This window comes from Schistocerca serialis, chromosome 1, assembly GCF_023864345.2.
Source record: "Schistocerca serialis cubense isolate TAMUIC-IGC-003099 chromosome 1, iqSchSeri2.2, whole genome shotgun sequence".
NCBI classification, from domain to species: Eukaryota; Metazoa; Arthropoda; class Insecta; order Orthoptera; family Acrididae; genus Schistocerca; species Schistocerca serialis.
Genome location: NC_064638.1, coordinates 320,872,551 through 320,891,658, shown reverse-complemented (window position 1 = coordinate 320,891,658; position 19,108 = coordinate 320,872,551). Strand labels below are relative to the sequence as shown.

Below are 19,108 nucleotides of genomic sequence, written 5' to 3'. Positions count from 1 at the left end.
TCCCATGGCCAAGTGGAGCATATGGTGCCAAGTTTCCGCAATTTAAAACTGGTGTGTTGTCGACTTACACAACAGTAGTAAGTTTGGTTCCTACTTGCATCAGCTATCCAGGGTTAAAATTTCGTGACACAATTTTTCTCCACCCTGTATACAGAAAGCAAATGCAACTGGGACTATGTCATCATATGCCAGACAAACTGCAATGGAGGGTTATGGAAGAATGTCTTCAAGAGATTACAGTGTCTTTTGGTTCTCAAAGACATCTTTAACTGTATGACATTGTTGTATGGTGTTCTCACTCATATCTTTAATACTTTGTAAATATGTTGCTTGTCATTCTTTTTACATGTTCTAAGTCTTTTTTGTATGACGATGATGATGATGATGAAGAAAGGAGAGGATAAAACCCATTTCTGGCATATAGCCTACTCCTTGCAAATAGCACCAAGGCAGCTGCCAAGCATAATGTCCCCATCTGATGGATGGGCCACCATCAACAGTGTCACATCCCTACATTTCATGAGGCTCTGTGGAGAGGTTTCGAATTTAATCCAGAACATTGGCGCAAAATCTGGTGATTAAGAACTTTATGCCACCACCTCTCCTCCCCTCGCTGTCCAAATACCATCAGTGAAAATTTTTAATTCTAACATAAATTCATTGTCTGGAACTAGTATTTATGTGTTTCATTTAGGTCATTTCACAAATTCTATATTTTGACAATTTTGTTACATTTGACACAAAACATTTTGAGTTCGCACACTGTTTGTGACATTTCCTGGATTTATGGAAGAGAAACACACCTACAGTAAAAATGCATAAATATCTATGGATCAGTGCATAATTCTAGCTTGCATTTCAATTCAAAATAATAAATAACGTTCATTTAATGGAAGTACCAGAAGAAGTTTTGAGGACAGAAATTTATGAAATATGTTCACTATGAGGGACTAGCCACGGACACTAGAAACCAAGCAGAATTATTTGCGCAAGCATTCAGAAAGTCATCAAATAATGTGAAATGAATGTGCAAGAACAACTACTAATGTCTTCCAAGTCAATCACCAGCTTTGACAGTGCTCATACTGGGGATCATCTAGAACTCTTTCCACTGCCTACAGTAAAAATAAACCTTGAGAAACTAAAATATGGCATTAATGGCGTTTGCCTTGTGAGGATAGAGTCTTACCATCACAAGGGGAAGCAGATAATCACATTAACTAAACACACAATGAGGGTAAAACTACACACAGAAGTGAGGACCAGTGGCCCTTCAAAAAGTGATGATGACAAATGCATATTCACCAAGAGCTTAAATTCATCAATACCAGAGACAATTCAGATGATACAAGTTCACAGCAAACACTTTAAATCATAATCCCAGCAAGACTCGTATTATGCATCTAAAAGATTATAAAAGACTAACACCAGAAATTAAATAAAACACTCTATGTAGAATTACTTGCTATATTGTTGGATAAAAAAAATTAAGGACAGAATCAGCATAAAGGAATTAATGAAGGAGCTCATTTCAGCATTGCACTTAGATACATCTACCAATGCATTAATTTGGAGAAAGTTCCTTAGTTTCTCTTAATGATTTGTGACATCTTTTGGACTTGATGTATTCAAAGTAAATAAATGTGAATGAATATTGTATAAATTAGGTAACCACACAGCTAAAAAAAGCATCTTCAGGGGTCTTGGAACTATTGTGCTCAGTTTGCCATTCATTTATCTGCTGATAGTAGTAGTGGTCAATACTAAGAATGAGATTTGAATGAACTTTGGTCTAAACAACCACAATGTATGACACAAATGCTAACGAGGTGTTCTGTTTCCCAGTTGTAGGACCTTTAACAAGTTACTAGCAGATATGCAAGAAAGTTGACAATCATCATAAATTCAAAACAAAATGGAAAACATATCTTATTAGTTACTCCTTGATATATTATCTGATTCAAATGCTGAAACTTCCTGTTAGCAGTGTTCACTGCATTTACACCTTTTGTACTGTGTAGATAACTTATTCTTTGGCAGCTTCCAGTATACTAGTGTAGATATTAAGGCAGCACTAAATACACTGCCAGAAAAAAGAGTTAGCACACCAGGAAAGAAAATGTCAATTTTGATCTGATGACAGCATATGCCATCTGGAGGTAGTAGATGTACTGACAATGACTTCAGCATCATCCCTCAACAGATAGCGTAGTGGCATAGTTATCAGAGTGTCATTTGTGTCTATCATTTAATAGGGAATGCTCATAGCCAGAAAGCTAAGTGTGCTGCAAATGTGAAGCAAGCAGGCAACCATGCCACCATTAAGATGTATTCATGCTTGGTACAGCCAAGTGAGTGAGTTTGAAAGGATCAAATTGTGGCCTTCCGAGAGGTGGAATTGTCCTTTTCGAAAATTGCCACACAAGCTGGATGTGCTACATCAGTTGTGCAATGATGCTGGTATCAGTGGTCATGTGAACATTCTTACACCTGTAGACTAAGTTCTGGACATCCACACAGCAGAGATGCTCACTAGGATCCTCATGTTGAATGTAAGGGCAGCAGTGGCAGATCATACAGCTACCACAGCACAAATAAGAGGGCTTGTGAGCCCAGATGTGACAACATGAACTGTTGTGAACTGGTTATTAGCCATGGGACTGCAGGCACGCACATCTCTAGTCCGTCTTCCACTCAGACTACAGCACTGACATGACTGCTTGACTGGTGCTGTCAGAGCATCACTTGAAAGATGGAAACTGTGGTTTTCAGTTATGAAAGCAGATTCTGCCTGTATGCAAGTGGTGGTTATTTGCACATATAGAGAAGACCTGGTGAGCACTATCTTGTAGAGTGCATTTGTCCAAGACACTCTGGCCCCATCCCCAGGTCTTAGAGTCTGAGTTGTGATAAGCTACAACTCTTATTCACTTTGATGTATCTGGAGGGGGAACTAACCAGCATTCGGTACATGCATGAGTTATTAGATGGGTTCTCTTGCCATTCTTACACAGAAAGGTGATGTGTTGTTCCAATAGGATAATGCTCATCCACACACTGTCTGTGAAACTCAACATGCTCTGCAATACATGCAGCATCTTTCCTGAGCAGTATGATCTCCAGACTTATCTCTAGTCGAGCACATGCGAGATATGATGGTATGAGAAAAGACTCGTGTGACTCGTCAACCAACAACTCTTACAGAACTACATGAACAGTTTGAGAATGCTTGGAATAATGTATCCCAGGACAATAGTTGCCATCTGTATGATCAACTGGATGCTAGAACCAGCATCTACTTTTTTACACCATGTACTAATACGGGTGCTTCAGCATGGGTCGATAGCTGGTACCTCAGAATCACTTGTGCTATCAATCTGTAAATGTAATCATTTCATGTATTCTGTATGCACTGTTGCAACAATAAATCTTGAGTGAATTGGAAACCTCTAAAAGGGTGGACTAATTTATTTTCCTATAGTGTAGATAAATAGCAGATACTTAGTATAACTGATCATATTCATGGTTTTAGGCCTCTCAACAGTTTGGTCATTATAAAAAAATCAGCAGGATATGAGCGGATTAAGACATTAAAGAAAAAAAAAAGCATGTCAATATGATATTGTTGCATAAAACAGACACAGAATACCAGGTAAAATCAATGACCTTCATTCAAGTCAATGTGGTGAAGTTTTTGGAAATATCAAAACCAGCATCTCAAAATACTCCGCTTCCCCTCTACATATAATTTACAAAAGCAATGAAACAAATTGACAACTGTTCATGTTCCACCCAAAATTTTGGCTCCAAGAGGTGTCAATCAGTTGCAAGCAAGAAATTTGATGAAGAGAGTCAAAATGTGGCTGCTATGAATGTTGTTGGGAATCATGTTCCACAAATGTTTGTATTTCCAAAGTGCAATATGAAGATTCTATTACTTAAGGTGCAACACTAGACCCCTCTTGACAGTCAAACAAAAGAGAAAATATTTGTAGTTCCTGAACAGTTTTATTCTTCATGCCAAACCTTCAAAAGAAGTGCCAGTCCTCCTTATTCAGGACTATCACACAAGACGTCTTACCAGCTATGTCATCAAGAAAGCTCAGTCTAGTGACCTAGTTGTGGTCACATTTCCATGCTATACTTCCCACAAACTTTAGCCTCTGCATCGGACAGTGTTTGGACTCTTAATTACATTACAACAGGGCTATAAAAGTCTGGATGCCTTCCAGCGTAAGGAGACGGTTGACAATCTATTATGTGGCATAGATGGTGGGTTGAGGTTTAGCATGGAAAAAATCTCAACTTTTTTATTTAAAAAAGACTGTACTTGTTCAGAGAAATGTCAACAAACCTTAATGATTTAAATTATTTTCATTTTTTTAAAACTTAAACTGAGTAGCATAATTTTATACATGCCCATAATGAATATTAAATTTTACATGATAGATTGTTAATTAGAAAATCGTCCTTAAATGATATTTTCGTAAGTTACTTACAATAACGTTTCCCTTGTTGCAGCCTTCACCTCAGGTTCAGTGCAGGAAAAATAAGATCCTGTTGCAGTGAAATTGTGGATTATATGGAGAAAATGAAATAGCTGCAGAGCGTATGTGACAGTACAAATTAGAATATTTGGATTGCCTGCATTAACAAATAATATAAAATTCTAAAACCTTGGACTAGCAGTGGGCCTGCAGATTCTACATGATGTTCCAAAATGATCTTAACAGTTTCGATCACATGTATTTCAGAAATGGGGAAAGGTAGAAAGGGGCAGTTTGTGGCATAATGTTCAGTGCACCTAAAGTTTTAGCAGCTTTAACAGAGTTAAGTGTGTGTTCCATCTGTAAGCAGGATGCTAAGCAATATTCCGGTTCCTCCCATGTCCTGTGTAGCATATCCTCATTAACACGAGAAACTGGTGCTCTTAAGTGCACCCACAGTTCAAAAAAGTCTTCTGGGTTTGAGGCTGCACTGTCAACTATAAAATTACGACGTTTTGGCAGCTGTTGCAAGATGCCTTCCTCAGGGTGTACTGCTAACTGCTGAATGAGTACTAGTTTAGGTACTTATATACTATGCAGGAGTGCTGCCATTGTGTATGAGGGTGAGGAGGAAGGCTATTAGATTTTCTTTTATTGGTCTTTGCATTGAGTGTTGTCATTGGTGGAAATAGGCATTTTCTATTGGAGTTTCCTTTATTGCTTTCCATTGGTGGAAATTGGTGAATAGGAAACTGAGCAGAGACTACAGCATAATATTGCTTACTAAGTGCCGAGTATCGACTAGGGCACATCAGCACTCTGTGTACCCTCTGCCGCTGTGGCCTAATACATGCCTGCTGCTTTGTGAGAGCTGTCCTTCTGCAAATCTGTCACCGCTGGCATCTGAGATGCTGATAGTAGGTACCTGTCTTCTCTATTCATGTTGTCGGGTCACTTGGCTATTTCTATGCCTCTCTAATCTTCCTCCTCAAACTAAATGGCTGTTTTGCCAGTATACGGGCCTGTCAAAATTTGATCTTCATCCTGCATTGTTCCTGGTGTTCTGCCACTGCTGACTTGTTGTATTGTTTCAGATGGGTATATCTCTTGTGTTCAGATAACCTTGTGCTTATTGGATACCCAGTCTCACCTACATAAACCAATCCACATTCACACCTGATTTCATAAACTCCATTGGCATGAAACTTGTCAATTGTATCTTTTGTTGAACCCAGAACATCTTTTATTTTGTTGTTGCTATGAAAAATTGGCTTACTACCTGCCTGAAAGAGAATTTTGCCCAGATGTTCAGTAACCCCCTTGTACATATGGTAGCAGGACGGTATTGCCCTCCTCCTTTGACACCATAGTTTATGTATCATTCTCATGTCGTAGCCATTGGCTCCAAAAATGGACCTGAGGTTCTGTAGTTCAGCTTTAAGATTGTGTACACCACTGATCCTGTGGGCTCTCTTAGTTAAAGTTTATGGGGCTGATTTCTTTTGCGTAGGATGGTGGTGAGAGGATGCATACAGGTACCTGCTCATGTCGGTGGGCTTTCTAAAAACTCTGTGTCCAAACTTCCCGTCAGGCTTATGGTAAACTTCCACATCAAGAAAAGGTAATACCCTATTGTTTTCTATCTCTATGGTAAAATAAATTTTGCTGTGCTACTGATTGAAATGTTGATGGAAGTTCTGAAGCTCTTCTTCTCCATGTGGCCAGATGACAAGCATGTTGTCAACGTATTGCAGCCAGCATTCTGGGCGTATTGGTGTAGACTGGAGTGCTGTTTTTCTTCGAATGCTTGCATAAAAATGTCTGCTGCAACAGGTGATAGAGGAGAACCCATAGCTACACCGTCCGTCTGCTCATAGAAATACCCTTTCCACATGAAATAGGTGGTTGTCAAACAGTGGCACACTAGCTAGCAGATATCAGGTTCCATGCATTCCTCTAAGATGTTCATGGTGTCCATCACGGGTACTTTTATGAATAAAGACTTCACGTCAAAGCTGACCGTGAGATCTCTACTCGAGACACACTTTTCTTTCGAAAGAGCTACAAAGTGGGTGGAGTCCTTGATGTATAAATCTGTGTGGCTCACTAGATTTCTAAACTTCAGAGCTAATTCTTTCACTAATTTGTAGATTGGTGAGTTAATACTACTCACTATGGCTGTAAAGGAAAGGCTTCTTTGTGGACCTTTGGTACACCACACATTGTAGGTGCCTGTGGCTTTTGTGGAAAGAGTCTTCAGGCCATGTCAAAATTCATCCTAGTTTGCTTCAGTGGTGCTTGCATCAATTTCATTATCTTGGGTGTTGGATAATGAGTTTATAGAAAGTCCACCAAGATGTACAGGTACCCGGATGCATCCTCCCACTACCATCCTATGCAAAAGAAATTGGCCCTGCAAATTTTAACTAAGAGAGCCTACAGGATCAATGACAAACACAATTTTAAAGCTGAACTGCAGAACCTCAGGTCCATTTTTGGAGCCAATAGCTACAACATGAGGATGATACTAAAACTATGGTGCCAAAGGAGAAGGGCAATAGGGAAGTGCAGAACGAAGCACAGAACACTGTCCTGCTACCATATGTACAAGGGGTTACTGAATATCTGGGCAGAATTCTCTATCAGGCAGGTATTAAGCCGATTTTTTGTAGCAACAAGAAAATGAAAGATGTTCTGAGTTTGACAAATGATACAATTGACAAGCTTCATGCTGCCATAGTTTATGAAATCTTGTGCAAATGTGGATTTGTGTATGTACGTGAGACTGGGTATCCAATAAGCACAAGGTTATCTGAACATGAGAGATATATCTGTCTGAAACAATACAACAAGTCAACAGTGCTAGAACACCAGGAGCAGTACAGGATGAAGATTGAATTTTGACAGGCCCATGTACTGGTGAAACAGCTGTTTAGTTTGAGGAGGAAGATTAGAGAGGCTATAGAAATAGCCAAGTGACCCGACAACATGAATAGAGAAGACAGGTACTGAATATCAGCATCTTGGCTGCCAGCAGTGATAGTTTTGTGGAAGGACAGCTCCTGCAAAGCAGCAGGCATGCGTTAGGCGACAACAGGGTAGGGTACACAGAGTGCTGACATGCCCTAGTCAATACTCAGCAGTTAGTAAACAATGTTACACTGCATTCACCGCTCATTTTCCTATTCGCTGATTTCCACCAATGGCAAACAATGAAGGAAACTCCAACGGAAAATGCCTATTCCCACCAATGACAACACTCAATGCAAAGACCAATAAAAGAACACCTAATTCCCTTCCTTCTCACCCTCATATCCAATGACAGCACTCATCCATAGTATATAAGTAACCAAGCAAGTGCTAATTCAGCAGTTAGCAGTACAACCTGAGAAAGGTGTCTTGCAACAGTTGCCGAAACATCAGAATTTTATAGCTGACAATGCGGCCCCAAACCCAGAAGAATTTTATTGACTTTGACAACAACGAAAGTCTATGTTTACATGCACTCACAGTTATACATCTACATCATACTCCACAACTTACCTAACAGTGTGTGGTGAAGTGTAATTCTGGTATCACTAACTGATCTCCCCTTCTCTCCTGCCGCACTCATGAATGGCGTCTGGGAAAAATGATTGTCGGTAAGCCTGTGTATTAGCTCTAATTACTTGAATTTTCTCATTGTGGTCATTTCACAAGATGTATGTGAGAGAAAGTATTACATATACAACTCCTACATGAAAGCATTTTCTCGAAATATCTCTGTAATGCACAATGCCTCTCTTGCAATTTGCCTGCCACTGGAGTTTGTTGAGTATCTCTGTAATGCTGTCTCACTGACTAAATGATCCTCTGATGGAATGTGCCACTTTATGTTTGGTTTTCTCTATCTCTTCTGTCAATTTTACCTGATAAGGATCTGAGACGGGTGAACAATACTCAAGATTCGGTTGAGCAAGTGCCTTTTACGCCACTTCCTTTGCAGATGAGTTACATTTCCTTATGATTCTTCCTATGAATCTCAGTCTGGCATCTGATTTTCCTACTGTTTGCTTTATGTGGTCATTCCACTTAAGGTCACTCTGGATAGTTACTCTTAGATATTTTATGGTAGACACTGTTTCCCGCAATTTGTCATCAATAGAGTAATTGTGCAGTAGTGAATTTTTTTCCCTACATATTCCTAATACGTTACATTTATTTACCTTCATGGTCGACTACCAGAGCCTGCACCATTCATCAATGTTTAGTGGTTCAGTCTGCAAATCAATACTGTCTTCTGGCATTGCTACTTTCTTATAGACAACTGTACCATCTGCGAACAGTCTTAAAGAGCTTCTGACACTTTCTTCTAGATAATTTATATACATTTAAAACAGTAATGGCCCTATCACACTTCCTTGAGGTACTCTGGAAATTACATTTGCATCTCCCAATTTTGTTCCATTAATAGTGACGTGTTGACTTCTGACTGCAAGAAGTCTTGCACCCAGTTGCACATCTGGTCCAACACTCAGTAAACCCATTTTTTTTCACTAAACGACAGTGTGACACTGTGTCAAATGCCTTCCTGAAGTCAAGGAACATGCCATCAACCTGAGCACCATTGTCTGCAGTGCCATGGATCTTATGGAGGAAAATAGTGACCTAATTTTCACAAGATCACTGTTTTTGGAATCCATGTTGATCTTTATAGAGGAGATTTTTGTTCTCCAAAAAGTCATAATTCTTGAGCATAAAACATGTTCCCTAATTTTACAACAGATTGAAGTCAACAAAAAAATAGGCCTATAATTACGTGCATCTGCCCTATCACTCTTCTTGAAAATGGGAATGACTTGCACTTCTTTGCAGCTGCTACGTGCCTTCCATTGCTCCTTCAATGTACAATAAACTACTGTTAGAAGTGAGCAAATTCTTTTATGTAGTCTCTGTACAATGTTAGAGGTATCCCATCTTGTCCTGATGCTTTTACACTATTAAGCAACTATAGTCGCTTCTCTATTCCACAATTGGCTATTTCAGTATCTGCCATTTCAGTACTCATACATTGATTGAAAGGAGGGTCTATTCATGATCTTCCATGTGAAACAATTTTGGAAGACTGAATTCAGTGTTTTGTCCTTCTCTCCATCATATTCTGTTTCAGTACCAGTATAGTCACTGTGTGAATGAACAGAGGATTTTGAACTGCTTACTGATTTTATGTAAGACCAAAACCTCTTAGCATCTTTACTAAGATCGGTTGACAAAATTTTGCTTTCAAAATCACTGAATGCCTCTCTCACTACTCTTCTTCCACTTGTTTTCGCTTTGTTTAGCTTTTGTTTGTCAGCTAGGTTTCGACTTCTCTTGAGTTTGTGAGGAAGCTCCCTCTATCTTTTTCTTTTTATTTCTTTTTTTTTCTTTTTCTTTTCTTTTTTCTTTTTCTTTTTTTTTTTCATAGCAGTTTTATAACATGGCTATTAAAACTATGGTGGATCTTTCACATCCCTTAAGACCTTGCTCAGATCATACTTATTTAAGGTATAATGAACAATGATTTTGAATTTTTTCTTTTTATGCTCCAATTCTTCCTCTTCAGCACTGCATATTTGATGTTGACTACTCACTTTCCAATTTGTGTCCTGTCACTCTTGCCAAACAATAATATCTTCATATCCTTTCTTAACATGCCTTGCAAAATTTGTAGTCATAGTTGATATCACAAACTTATGATTACTGATACCTTCCTGTACATTAACTGATTCGATAAGCTCAGGTCTGTTTGTTGCTAGGTTGTCTGAGACGTTATCTTCATGAGGTGATTCTCTTATTATCTGCTCAAAGTAATTTTTGGACAACACACTCAGAGTAGAGTCACATGAATCTCTATCTCTGCCTATTACAGCGGCATGATCAGGAATGTTATTAATTATATTCTGCAAGTTCTCTCTGAAGTCTCTACCATTACAGCTCCTGATTCAGGCAGTCTATAAAATCATTTGATTACCATTTTTGACTGTTCGTGGCACCACACCAGGGTCTATCAGACAGCATCCTTCACGAAGCCTCAAAGAAAAAAATCTAATGGATTTATATCTGGAAGCTTTGGGGGCCAGGAAATAGGTCCTCCTCTGCCAATCCAGAGATATGAAAAAGTTTCACTCAAAGCCCTTCTACTGATTGAGGTCCAGTGAAGAGGGGCATAATCCTGCTGCAGCTTGATGTCATCAGGTTGCAGTTCTTTAGCATGTGGAAATGCAAATTGTTCCAACATGTCCAGATAAACAGGCGATGTTATTGATGCCTCTGCAAAGAGAAACAGTCCCATCATATGGTTATGAAGCAGATCACATCACATGTTTACCTTTGGACTGTCATGCACAATATCCACTATAAAGTGGGGGTTCTCAGTGCCCAGATCCTTACATTGTGTGTGTTTATCTTCCCAGCACTTGAAAGCAAGCTTTGCCCATGAATATTTTCAGATAGTCTGAATAATCGCTGATGTGACTCAAAATCCCATTTGCAAATGCTTTGAGCTTTGACATGTCATGGAGTTGAATTGCATGCATCATCTTGTAGACATGAAGCTTCAGTCTCTTGTGCACTATGGTTAGTGGTAGCTGCAACTGATGAGATGATTGGCAGCTTGATTTACTTGGGCTCTGAAATAATGCCTGTAGTACCAATTCCATGTCTGCATCACTTGTGCTCAGACACTCAGAATCCGTTCTTGTCATAATACTTCTGGACATTTTCAGATCTAATACTTTATTTTTCTTTTCCTTGTATTTAATATTTGCCTCAACTCGAATAACATGACCTATGCTATAACATTAATGCCAACACAAATTATTCCAGCTGACACTATACTGAAAGCTGCATCATAAAGAATGTAGATTAGCTCACGGTGCCACTGCAGTATGCCACAAGCTGCAGTGTCTATTTAGTTGTGTATGTGAATGTGGCTTAAGCACAATTGAAATTTAACTTCTAGTGGTATGCCATAAAGTGGCACCAGTGCAGTGACACAATCAAAAACTAGGTGTTGACACATGCAACTGCAGTGGTACTGAAGCATGCCATGAGCAGTGGCTTCACTCTCTCTCTCTCTCTCTGTGTGTGTGTGTGGGGGGGGGGGGGGGGGGGGGGGTTGACTTGCAGATTCCATTGAACATATGCTTGTGACACCTCAAACAGCAAGTGTGGCATCTTGACATACCTGTGCTGCTTCAGGAAATTTGTAATTTAGTGATAATGAAAACATCACAGAGCCTGTTACGACTTGATCACTGCTAGCACATAGGTTTCCCAAACAAGTCTAGTGAACATGATTTTGTTCATTGACAAAGAAGGGGAAATATACTTGCTCACCATGTCTCTAGCTCCCATATCCATATTAGTACCCCAGTTAACTTACTGTGACATGGCAATTTCTGTGAAAGAAGTCTAGAATGGTCTCATACTCAAATCTATTCCAAAAGGGAATATAGTGCTATTCCCTCTGGAGTGTTCATGTGGGAATTGGTCAGGAAGGAACACTACAGATATCATGCAGTAATCTTTGTCTCATAACAAAGCAATTTTCAGCCATGACTAAGGGAATTCGTTAATGGTTTCTATCCGGCCACAGTTATAACACACACTGTTTATAGATTGGGATATCTGACACTGCTGGTAAACTCTGAAATCAGCCACTTGCTTCAGAGGATGGTGTTTGATAACCCCAAGGACTATAACCCATTTTTGTCGGTTCACCACAATGATATTGTGCCAGGCCAATGTTACATGTGAAACAGAGACTGGCCTATATTGCTTTGGTGGATATGCTGAACATTAACCATCATTACTAAAACTGTTGCTCAGTACTCCCATTACAAGCCTTTGTAAATTAATTCATTGTCTGTTAAGCTTGGAAGCAATATATATGAAAAATATTAATATAATATATACTTTAAAAATAACAATATAAAGCCAGTGTGATAAAATTTGAATTTTTAGCACCTCAATCATTTTAAGTTAGTGTTTCCTAACATTATAGAGGGACAATATTATCAGTAGGTGAGAGAACTGTATCTTGGTATATTTTTCAGCTTTTTCACCTCTAGCCTGTAATATAAGTTTAATCATGGTCATGCACCTAGGAAAAAATATTTGATTGGAATTTAAAAGCACTGTACTCTACTATGCACAGTAATCAGTAAGTGAAATCAAATTAAGCAGAAGTATTATCGATTTCAAAACAGATAAAATTATTAAGACATTAAAGAAACTTAATTCATTTGCAAGTATTATATGTTTGATGGTAAAAGACCTTCTCGTGTTTCAACGTACAAGACAGGGATGACCAGTATGGCTTAACTGTCCACATGTTATTTAAATAGTTATAAGAATGTATAGAATCTTACTCAGCATAAAATTCTGCACCCAAAGAATTAACAATGTATTCCAGATAGCTTTAATATACAGCTATGGAAAACAAATCTCATCACCAAAAAATAATTAATGTAGAGTAATGAAATTTTGGGAATACATTTGTCTAGGTAACATATTTAAGAGATTAACTTCGCAAGATCACAGATTAATGTAAGTGCAAGATAAGGCATTGCAAATGTGAAATGGTACATTAATAACCAGTGTAACCACCAGATTGTTGATGCAGGAATGCAAACATGCATGCACTGTGTTGTACATGTGCCAAATTGTGGGGTGGATTTCCATGGCTGTTGCACTTTCTCGGACAATACAGGGATGGTTAACAATGTTTGTGAATAATGCTGGAGTTATCGTTTGATGGTGTCTCATATGGGCCCAACTGGAGACAGAGATCAGGTGATGGAGCAGGCCAAGGGACAACATGTCGACACACTGTAGAGCATGTTGGGTTATAACAGCGGTGTGTGGGCAAGCATTACACAGTTGGAAAACAACCTCTGGAATGCCATTCAAGAATAGCAGCATGACAAGTCAAATCACCAGACTGAGATACAAATTTCAGTCTCGGTGCATGGGATAACCAAGGGAGTGCTCCTGCTGTCATACAAAACTGCACCCCAGACCATAAATCCAGGTGTAGGTCCAATGTCTCTAGCAAGCAGACAGGTTGGTTGCATGCCCTCAATTGGCCATCACTGGCACCGAGGCAGAACCAGCTTTCATCAAAGAACACAACAGACCACCACCCTGCCCTCCAATGACCTCTCACTTGGCACCATTGAATTCACAAATGGCAGTGGTTTTGGGTCAGTGGAGTGCACGTTACAGGATGTTTGGCTCTGAACTGTCCTTAAAGTAACTGATTTGTAACAGTTCATTGTGTCACTGTAGTGCCAACTGCTGCTCAAATTGCTGATGTATATGCAGTATGATGTGCCAGTCTTGAAGGTAACTAATGCCTAAGCCTGTTGCAGAATGTGTTTAAAACAAACTTGATTTGCATCCTTATAGTGGCACTACGAGTATCACATTTGTGCGAAATTTCAATAGTCATCTTTCAGATGTAGAAACACAGCTACTAACTTTCATTTATGTTGCACGACTGCTTCTTATTTTTTTTTTCCATCATTGCATTATACATCACATAAATCTAAACAACTTGAAATATTTACAGATGCTGTGCAAAACATGACCTCATTTCTAACAAAAACAAAAACTGTATAAAATGGCAGAAACTTCTTACAGTAAATATGTCAAAAATCTGCCTCAGTTGCGAAATGTTACTGGTCTTTACCTACATTTCAGCTAGAGTAATACATGCCAGAATAAGGCATGGTCAAACACAAAAAACTAAAGTACCATGGTACCATGTCAAGCTACATTACTTAGCTGAGGAACAGCCCCGGCCCCACTTCGGGGAAAGGGGTTGACTAGCAGTGGATGCTACATTGGAACTGACTGTGGCACACGGATATGTAATGAGCAAGATGGTGGCTCATGTGCATGCACACACGGAAAGTCAAAGGTGACTGCCATTGGCTGTCTTTATATTGTGTGTTGGGAAATTACCTATAGTGTTAAAGTGTTATTTGTGAGAGAACAAGGCACTAAGTAGATAGAATCCTGATGAACATTAATTGTAAACCGAGACCTTATCAGCTGATAAGAAATTTACTTAGACTTTAAGTTCAGCTTGTTACATTAAAAAACCACATATGATCACCGTTATGTTGTATGGTTCTGCACGATCTTGTGAGGGGATGAACAAGGTTATATGTCCATAACATGAGAACTTCTCAGGGTTAGGAGAAGGTGGAAATAAAATAATTTCCATTATACGTGGAGTAATGCATCAATTTGTTAACATGAAATTTGACTAATGTTGTTATGTTATGCCACTAAATTGCTATGCATTTATGATTGACGTGGTACCATGGTACTTTAGTTTATTATGTTTGACCATGCCTTATTCTGGCATGTATTAATTTACTTTATGGTTCTGAAGAAGGCTAGATTACTCTAGCTGAAACCTGGGTAAAGACCAGTAACATTTCGCAACTGAGGCAGATTTTTGACATATTTACTGTAAGAAGTTTCTGATATTTTATACAGTTTTTGTTTTTGTTAGATGAGGTCATGTTTTGCACAGCATCTGTAAGTACTTCATGTTGTTTACATTTATGTGCCGTATAATACAATGATGGGGAAAAAAAACAAGAAGGAGTCGTGCAACATAAATGAAAGTTAGTAAGTGTGGTTCTACATCTGAAAGATGACTATTGAAATTTGCTTCTGAAGAATTCTTCTGAAGAAGGCTAGATTACTCTAGCTGAAACCTGGGTAAAGAACAGTAAAATTTCATAACTGAGGCGGATTTTTGACATATTAATTTATCACAGTTGCTGACAGGGCTGCAAAATGTTAAAAATTCTTAGACTTCTTACAGTGGTCACTATTGCGTTTCTATAATCAGTCACTAGACTGAAGGACCAACATCATGTATTCCTAAGTACACTGTCTTCTATGATCACATAAGTGACACAAGAATATTTTTGGTTCATGTTACATGGAATAATGTCATACCACAACTTTTATAATCAACAGTTACATAGTAAACATGTTTTGATAGGAAACATTCTAGTGCTACAAGAGCATCTATCTCTGATCACAAACATGTTTAGCATCAGCACCTGATTTTCTGTTGGCAAGCTCTGCATGCCACAGAACGTCAATGATGTTCTCGATGTCCTCAAGCAGATCAATCCGGAAACCAGCATTACGCAGTTTCTGGCTCACCTTGAGCATGTCTTCAGGTGACAGCTGCCGCTCAGCGGTCAGCTGTTGTGCTCGCTCCAACCTCAATAGTTCAGGCACACTCTTGGCCCCACGCATCGGCTGGCTCTTTCCACATCTCATATCCCGGCCACATACCTACCCATCACACATCCATATAATGCTGAGCTAAAATATTGTGGCTTAAAATTCAGTGTGTTACTTGATATTCAGACCAATATTCATGATGACAACTACACACTCACACACACACACACACACACACACACACACACACACACACACACACAATACACTCACCTTCACTCAAGAGGTATATTTAGCACACAACTCTCACACTTCTTGAAGGAAAGGTTTCACTGTTTGTAGAAGAAAGGAAAACTTTCCAATTAGGTGGCTGGAGCTACCCCTCAGGGTCTCTCAGCTACATCTACATCTGCATGGACACTCTGCAAATCACATTTAAGTGCCTGGCAGAGGGTTCAAGGAACAACCTTCACAATTCTCTATTATTCCAATCTCATATAGCATGCAGAAAGAACAAACACCTATATCTTTCTGCACCAGCTCTGATTTCCCTTATTTTATTGTGGTGATCATTTCCCCCTATGCACTAAATTTCGATCTTCTGTAAAAGATTGCCAATCTTGGGGATTTTGTATCTGTTTAAATTTGGCATGTTTGTTTTGTTGTTTCTGCAACATTGCTCTGTCCCGTTTTGTGTACCAAGGAGGATCAGCTCTGTCGTTTGTTAATTTATTTGGTATAAATCTCTCAACTACTGCCGATACTATTTCTTTGAATTCAAGCCTCATCTGGTCTAGACTTCTGTTATTAATTTGGAAGGAGTGGAGATTGTCTCTCAGGAACGCGTCAAGTGAATTTTTATCTTGAATAGATATATTTTTTGTTTATTTTTGGAGGATTTGGGGGTTACAGTATTCAGTCTCACTATGACGACCCTGTGTTCATTAATCCCTGTATCAATTTTGAAGCTCATTATTAACTGTGTCGTACAACTTTACTTTTACACTGAGGTGACAGAATTGATGGGATACTTCTTAATATTGTGCCAGACCTCCTTCGATCCAGCATAGTGCAGCAACTCAATGTGGCATGAAATGAACAAGCCTTGGAAGTCCCCTACAGAAATATTGATTCACACTACCTCTATAGCTGTCCATAATTGTGGAAGTGTTGCCAGTTCAGGATTTTGTGCACTAATTGACCTCTCAATTATGTCCCATAAATGTTTGATGAGATTCATGTTGCACAATCTGTGTGGCCAAATAATTCGCTCAAATTACCCAGAATGTTCTTCAAACCAGTCACGAACAATTGCGGCCCAATGACATTGTTGATTGTCATCCATAAGAATTCCATTGTTGTTTGAGAACATGAAGTGTAGGAATGACTGCAAATGGTCTCCAGGTAGTCAAACATAACAACTTCCAGTCAGTGATTAGCTCAGCTGGACCAGAAAGACGTAGTCCATCCCATATAAACATAGCCCACACCATTATGGAGCCATCACCAGCTTACACAGTGCATTATTGACAGCTTGGATACAGGGCTTTGTTGGATCTGCACTGCACTCAAACCCTACCATTAGCTCCTACCAACTGAAATTAAGACTCATCTGACCATGCCATGGTTTTCCAGTCATCTTGGTTCCAAACGGTATGGTCACAAGACCAGGAGAGGTGCTGCAGGTGGTGTTGCACTATTAGCAAAGGCACTTGGATTGATCATGTGCAGCCATTGTCCATTACTGCAAAATTTCACCACACTGGCCTAGCAGATATATTCAGCATATGTTCCACATTGATTTTTGTGGTTCTTTCATGCTGTATTGCTTATCTGTCAGCACTAACAACTCTGTGCAAACACCACTGCTCTCTATCATCAAGTGAAGGCCATGGGCACTGCATTTGTCCACGGTGAGAGGCAATGCCTGAAATTTGGTATTCTCAGCACACTCTTGACACTGTGGATCTTGGAATATTGAACTCCCTGATGTTTTCAAAACAGAACACCCCATGCGTCTAACTCCAACTACCATTCCACAACCAAAATCTGTTAATTCTCATTGTGTCACCATAATCACATCAGAAACGTTTTCACATGAATCACCTGAGTACAAATGACAGCTCTGCTATGCACTGGCCTTTTATACCTTGCATATGCAATGCTACCACCAATTGTGTATGTGCATATCACTGTCCCTTGCCTTTTGTCACCTCAGTGTACTTTACTCTGGCAGTTGGAGCCTCACAACGAAAACATTGCCAGACATGTAGTCTCTTCTAACATCAAAAAGATATGATGTATCTCAGGTGTTCATTTATCTCTAGGTCAAAACAGTATATCGAAGTACTTTTGTATGAAAACTTTGTGTCCAGCACATCTACCCATCCAATGTGTGGTGTGCCATTTACACTAGCTAAAAGAAAAGTGTGTTCTCCCAATCAAGTAGGTTTGCTTCTTGGGCCTTATCTTGGGCATTATCTCTGTCTGTGTTTGCCCTGTCTGTGGATGTTAGTGCACTGATACACATGCCACTGATAGCTCCTCAACAGTTTGTCAGTTCACATCAGGGGACACCCTGTAGTTACCAGGGACACAGCCATGAAAGACAATTTGCATCTCTCTACAGCTACATCTACATACATCCTTTGCAAGCCACTCTATGGTACATGGCAGAGGGTGCCTTTTATCACTACTAGTAATTTTGTTTCCTGTTCCATTTGGAAATGGAGTGAGTGAAAAACAACTGTCTGTGTGCCTCTGTATGAGCCATAATTTCTCTTAACTTGTCTCCAATCGCCCTTATATGAAATGTACAGTAGAAATGTTCTGCAGTCAGTTGAAAATATTTGTACTCTAAATTTTCTCAACACTGTTTCTCAAAACAAACATCGTCTTCCCTCTGGGGATTCCCAATTGATTTCATGAAAGATCTTCAACACTCAAGTGTTGCTTGTACCTACCTGTATAAATCTTACAACCCCCTCCTGCTTCTTCCTGTGTTACTTCAATTATCAATTATTAATTACATTTCTGTGGCTGGACTCCATTCCTACCATGACCTCATAATTTTAATCTAAGATTTGAGGGAAAATGGTTTATGACATCTCTCAAAAACTGGTAAACTTGTATTGCCACTTTGGCTGTTATATTTATCTTGGAGAGATAGCAAATCAGATATTCATTTGCCTAGATACATCTGAGAAACTGTCTATAAATCACTCTGCCATGGGGGCCCTGGGGTAAGCACGTAGAGTGGGGCCGCTCCCCCTCCCTGCAACCTACCACCAAAGCAATTCATCACTGTGACATTACACATAACAAATACTGCACACTTCCCAAGGCACATTTTAATTAAATTTAAATCCAAACTTCTTCTT

The 19,108-nt window shown here is 39.2% G+C and overlaps 1 protein-coding gene across 1 annotated transcript in view; it reads right to left on the bottom strand.

Moving 5' to 3' along the window:
- The window catches only part of LOC126457338 (uncharacterized), a 108,822-nt gene that overhangs the window by 43,315 nt on the left and 46,399 nt on the right, over positions 1-19,108 (bottom strand). The window contains exon 3 of the mRNA XM_050093555.1: positions 15,599-15,839. Within this exon, the coding sequence (XP_049949512.1) occupies positions 15,599-15,839 (241 nt within the window). The remainder of the gene's footprint in view (positions 1-15,598; positions 15,840-19,108) is intronic.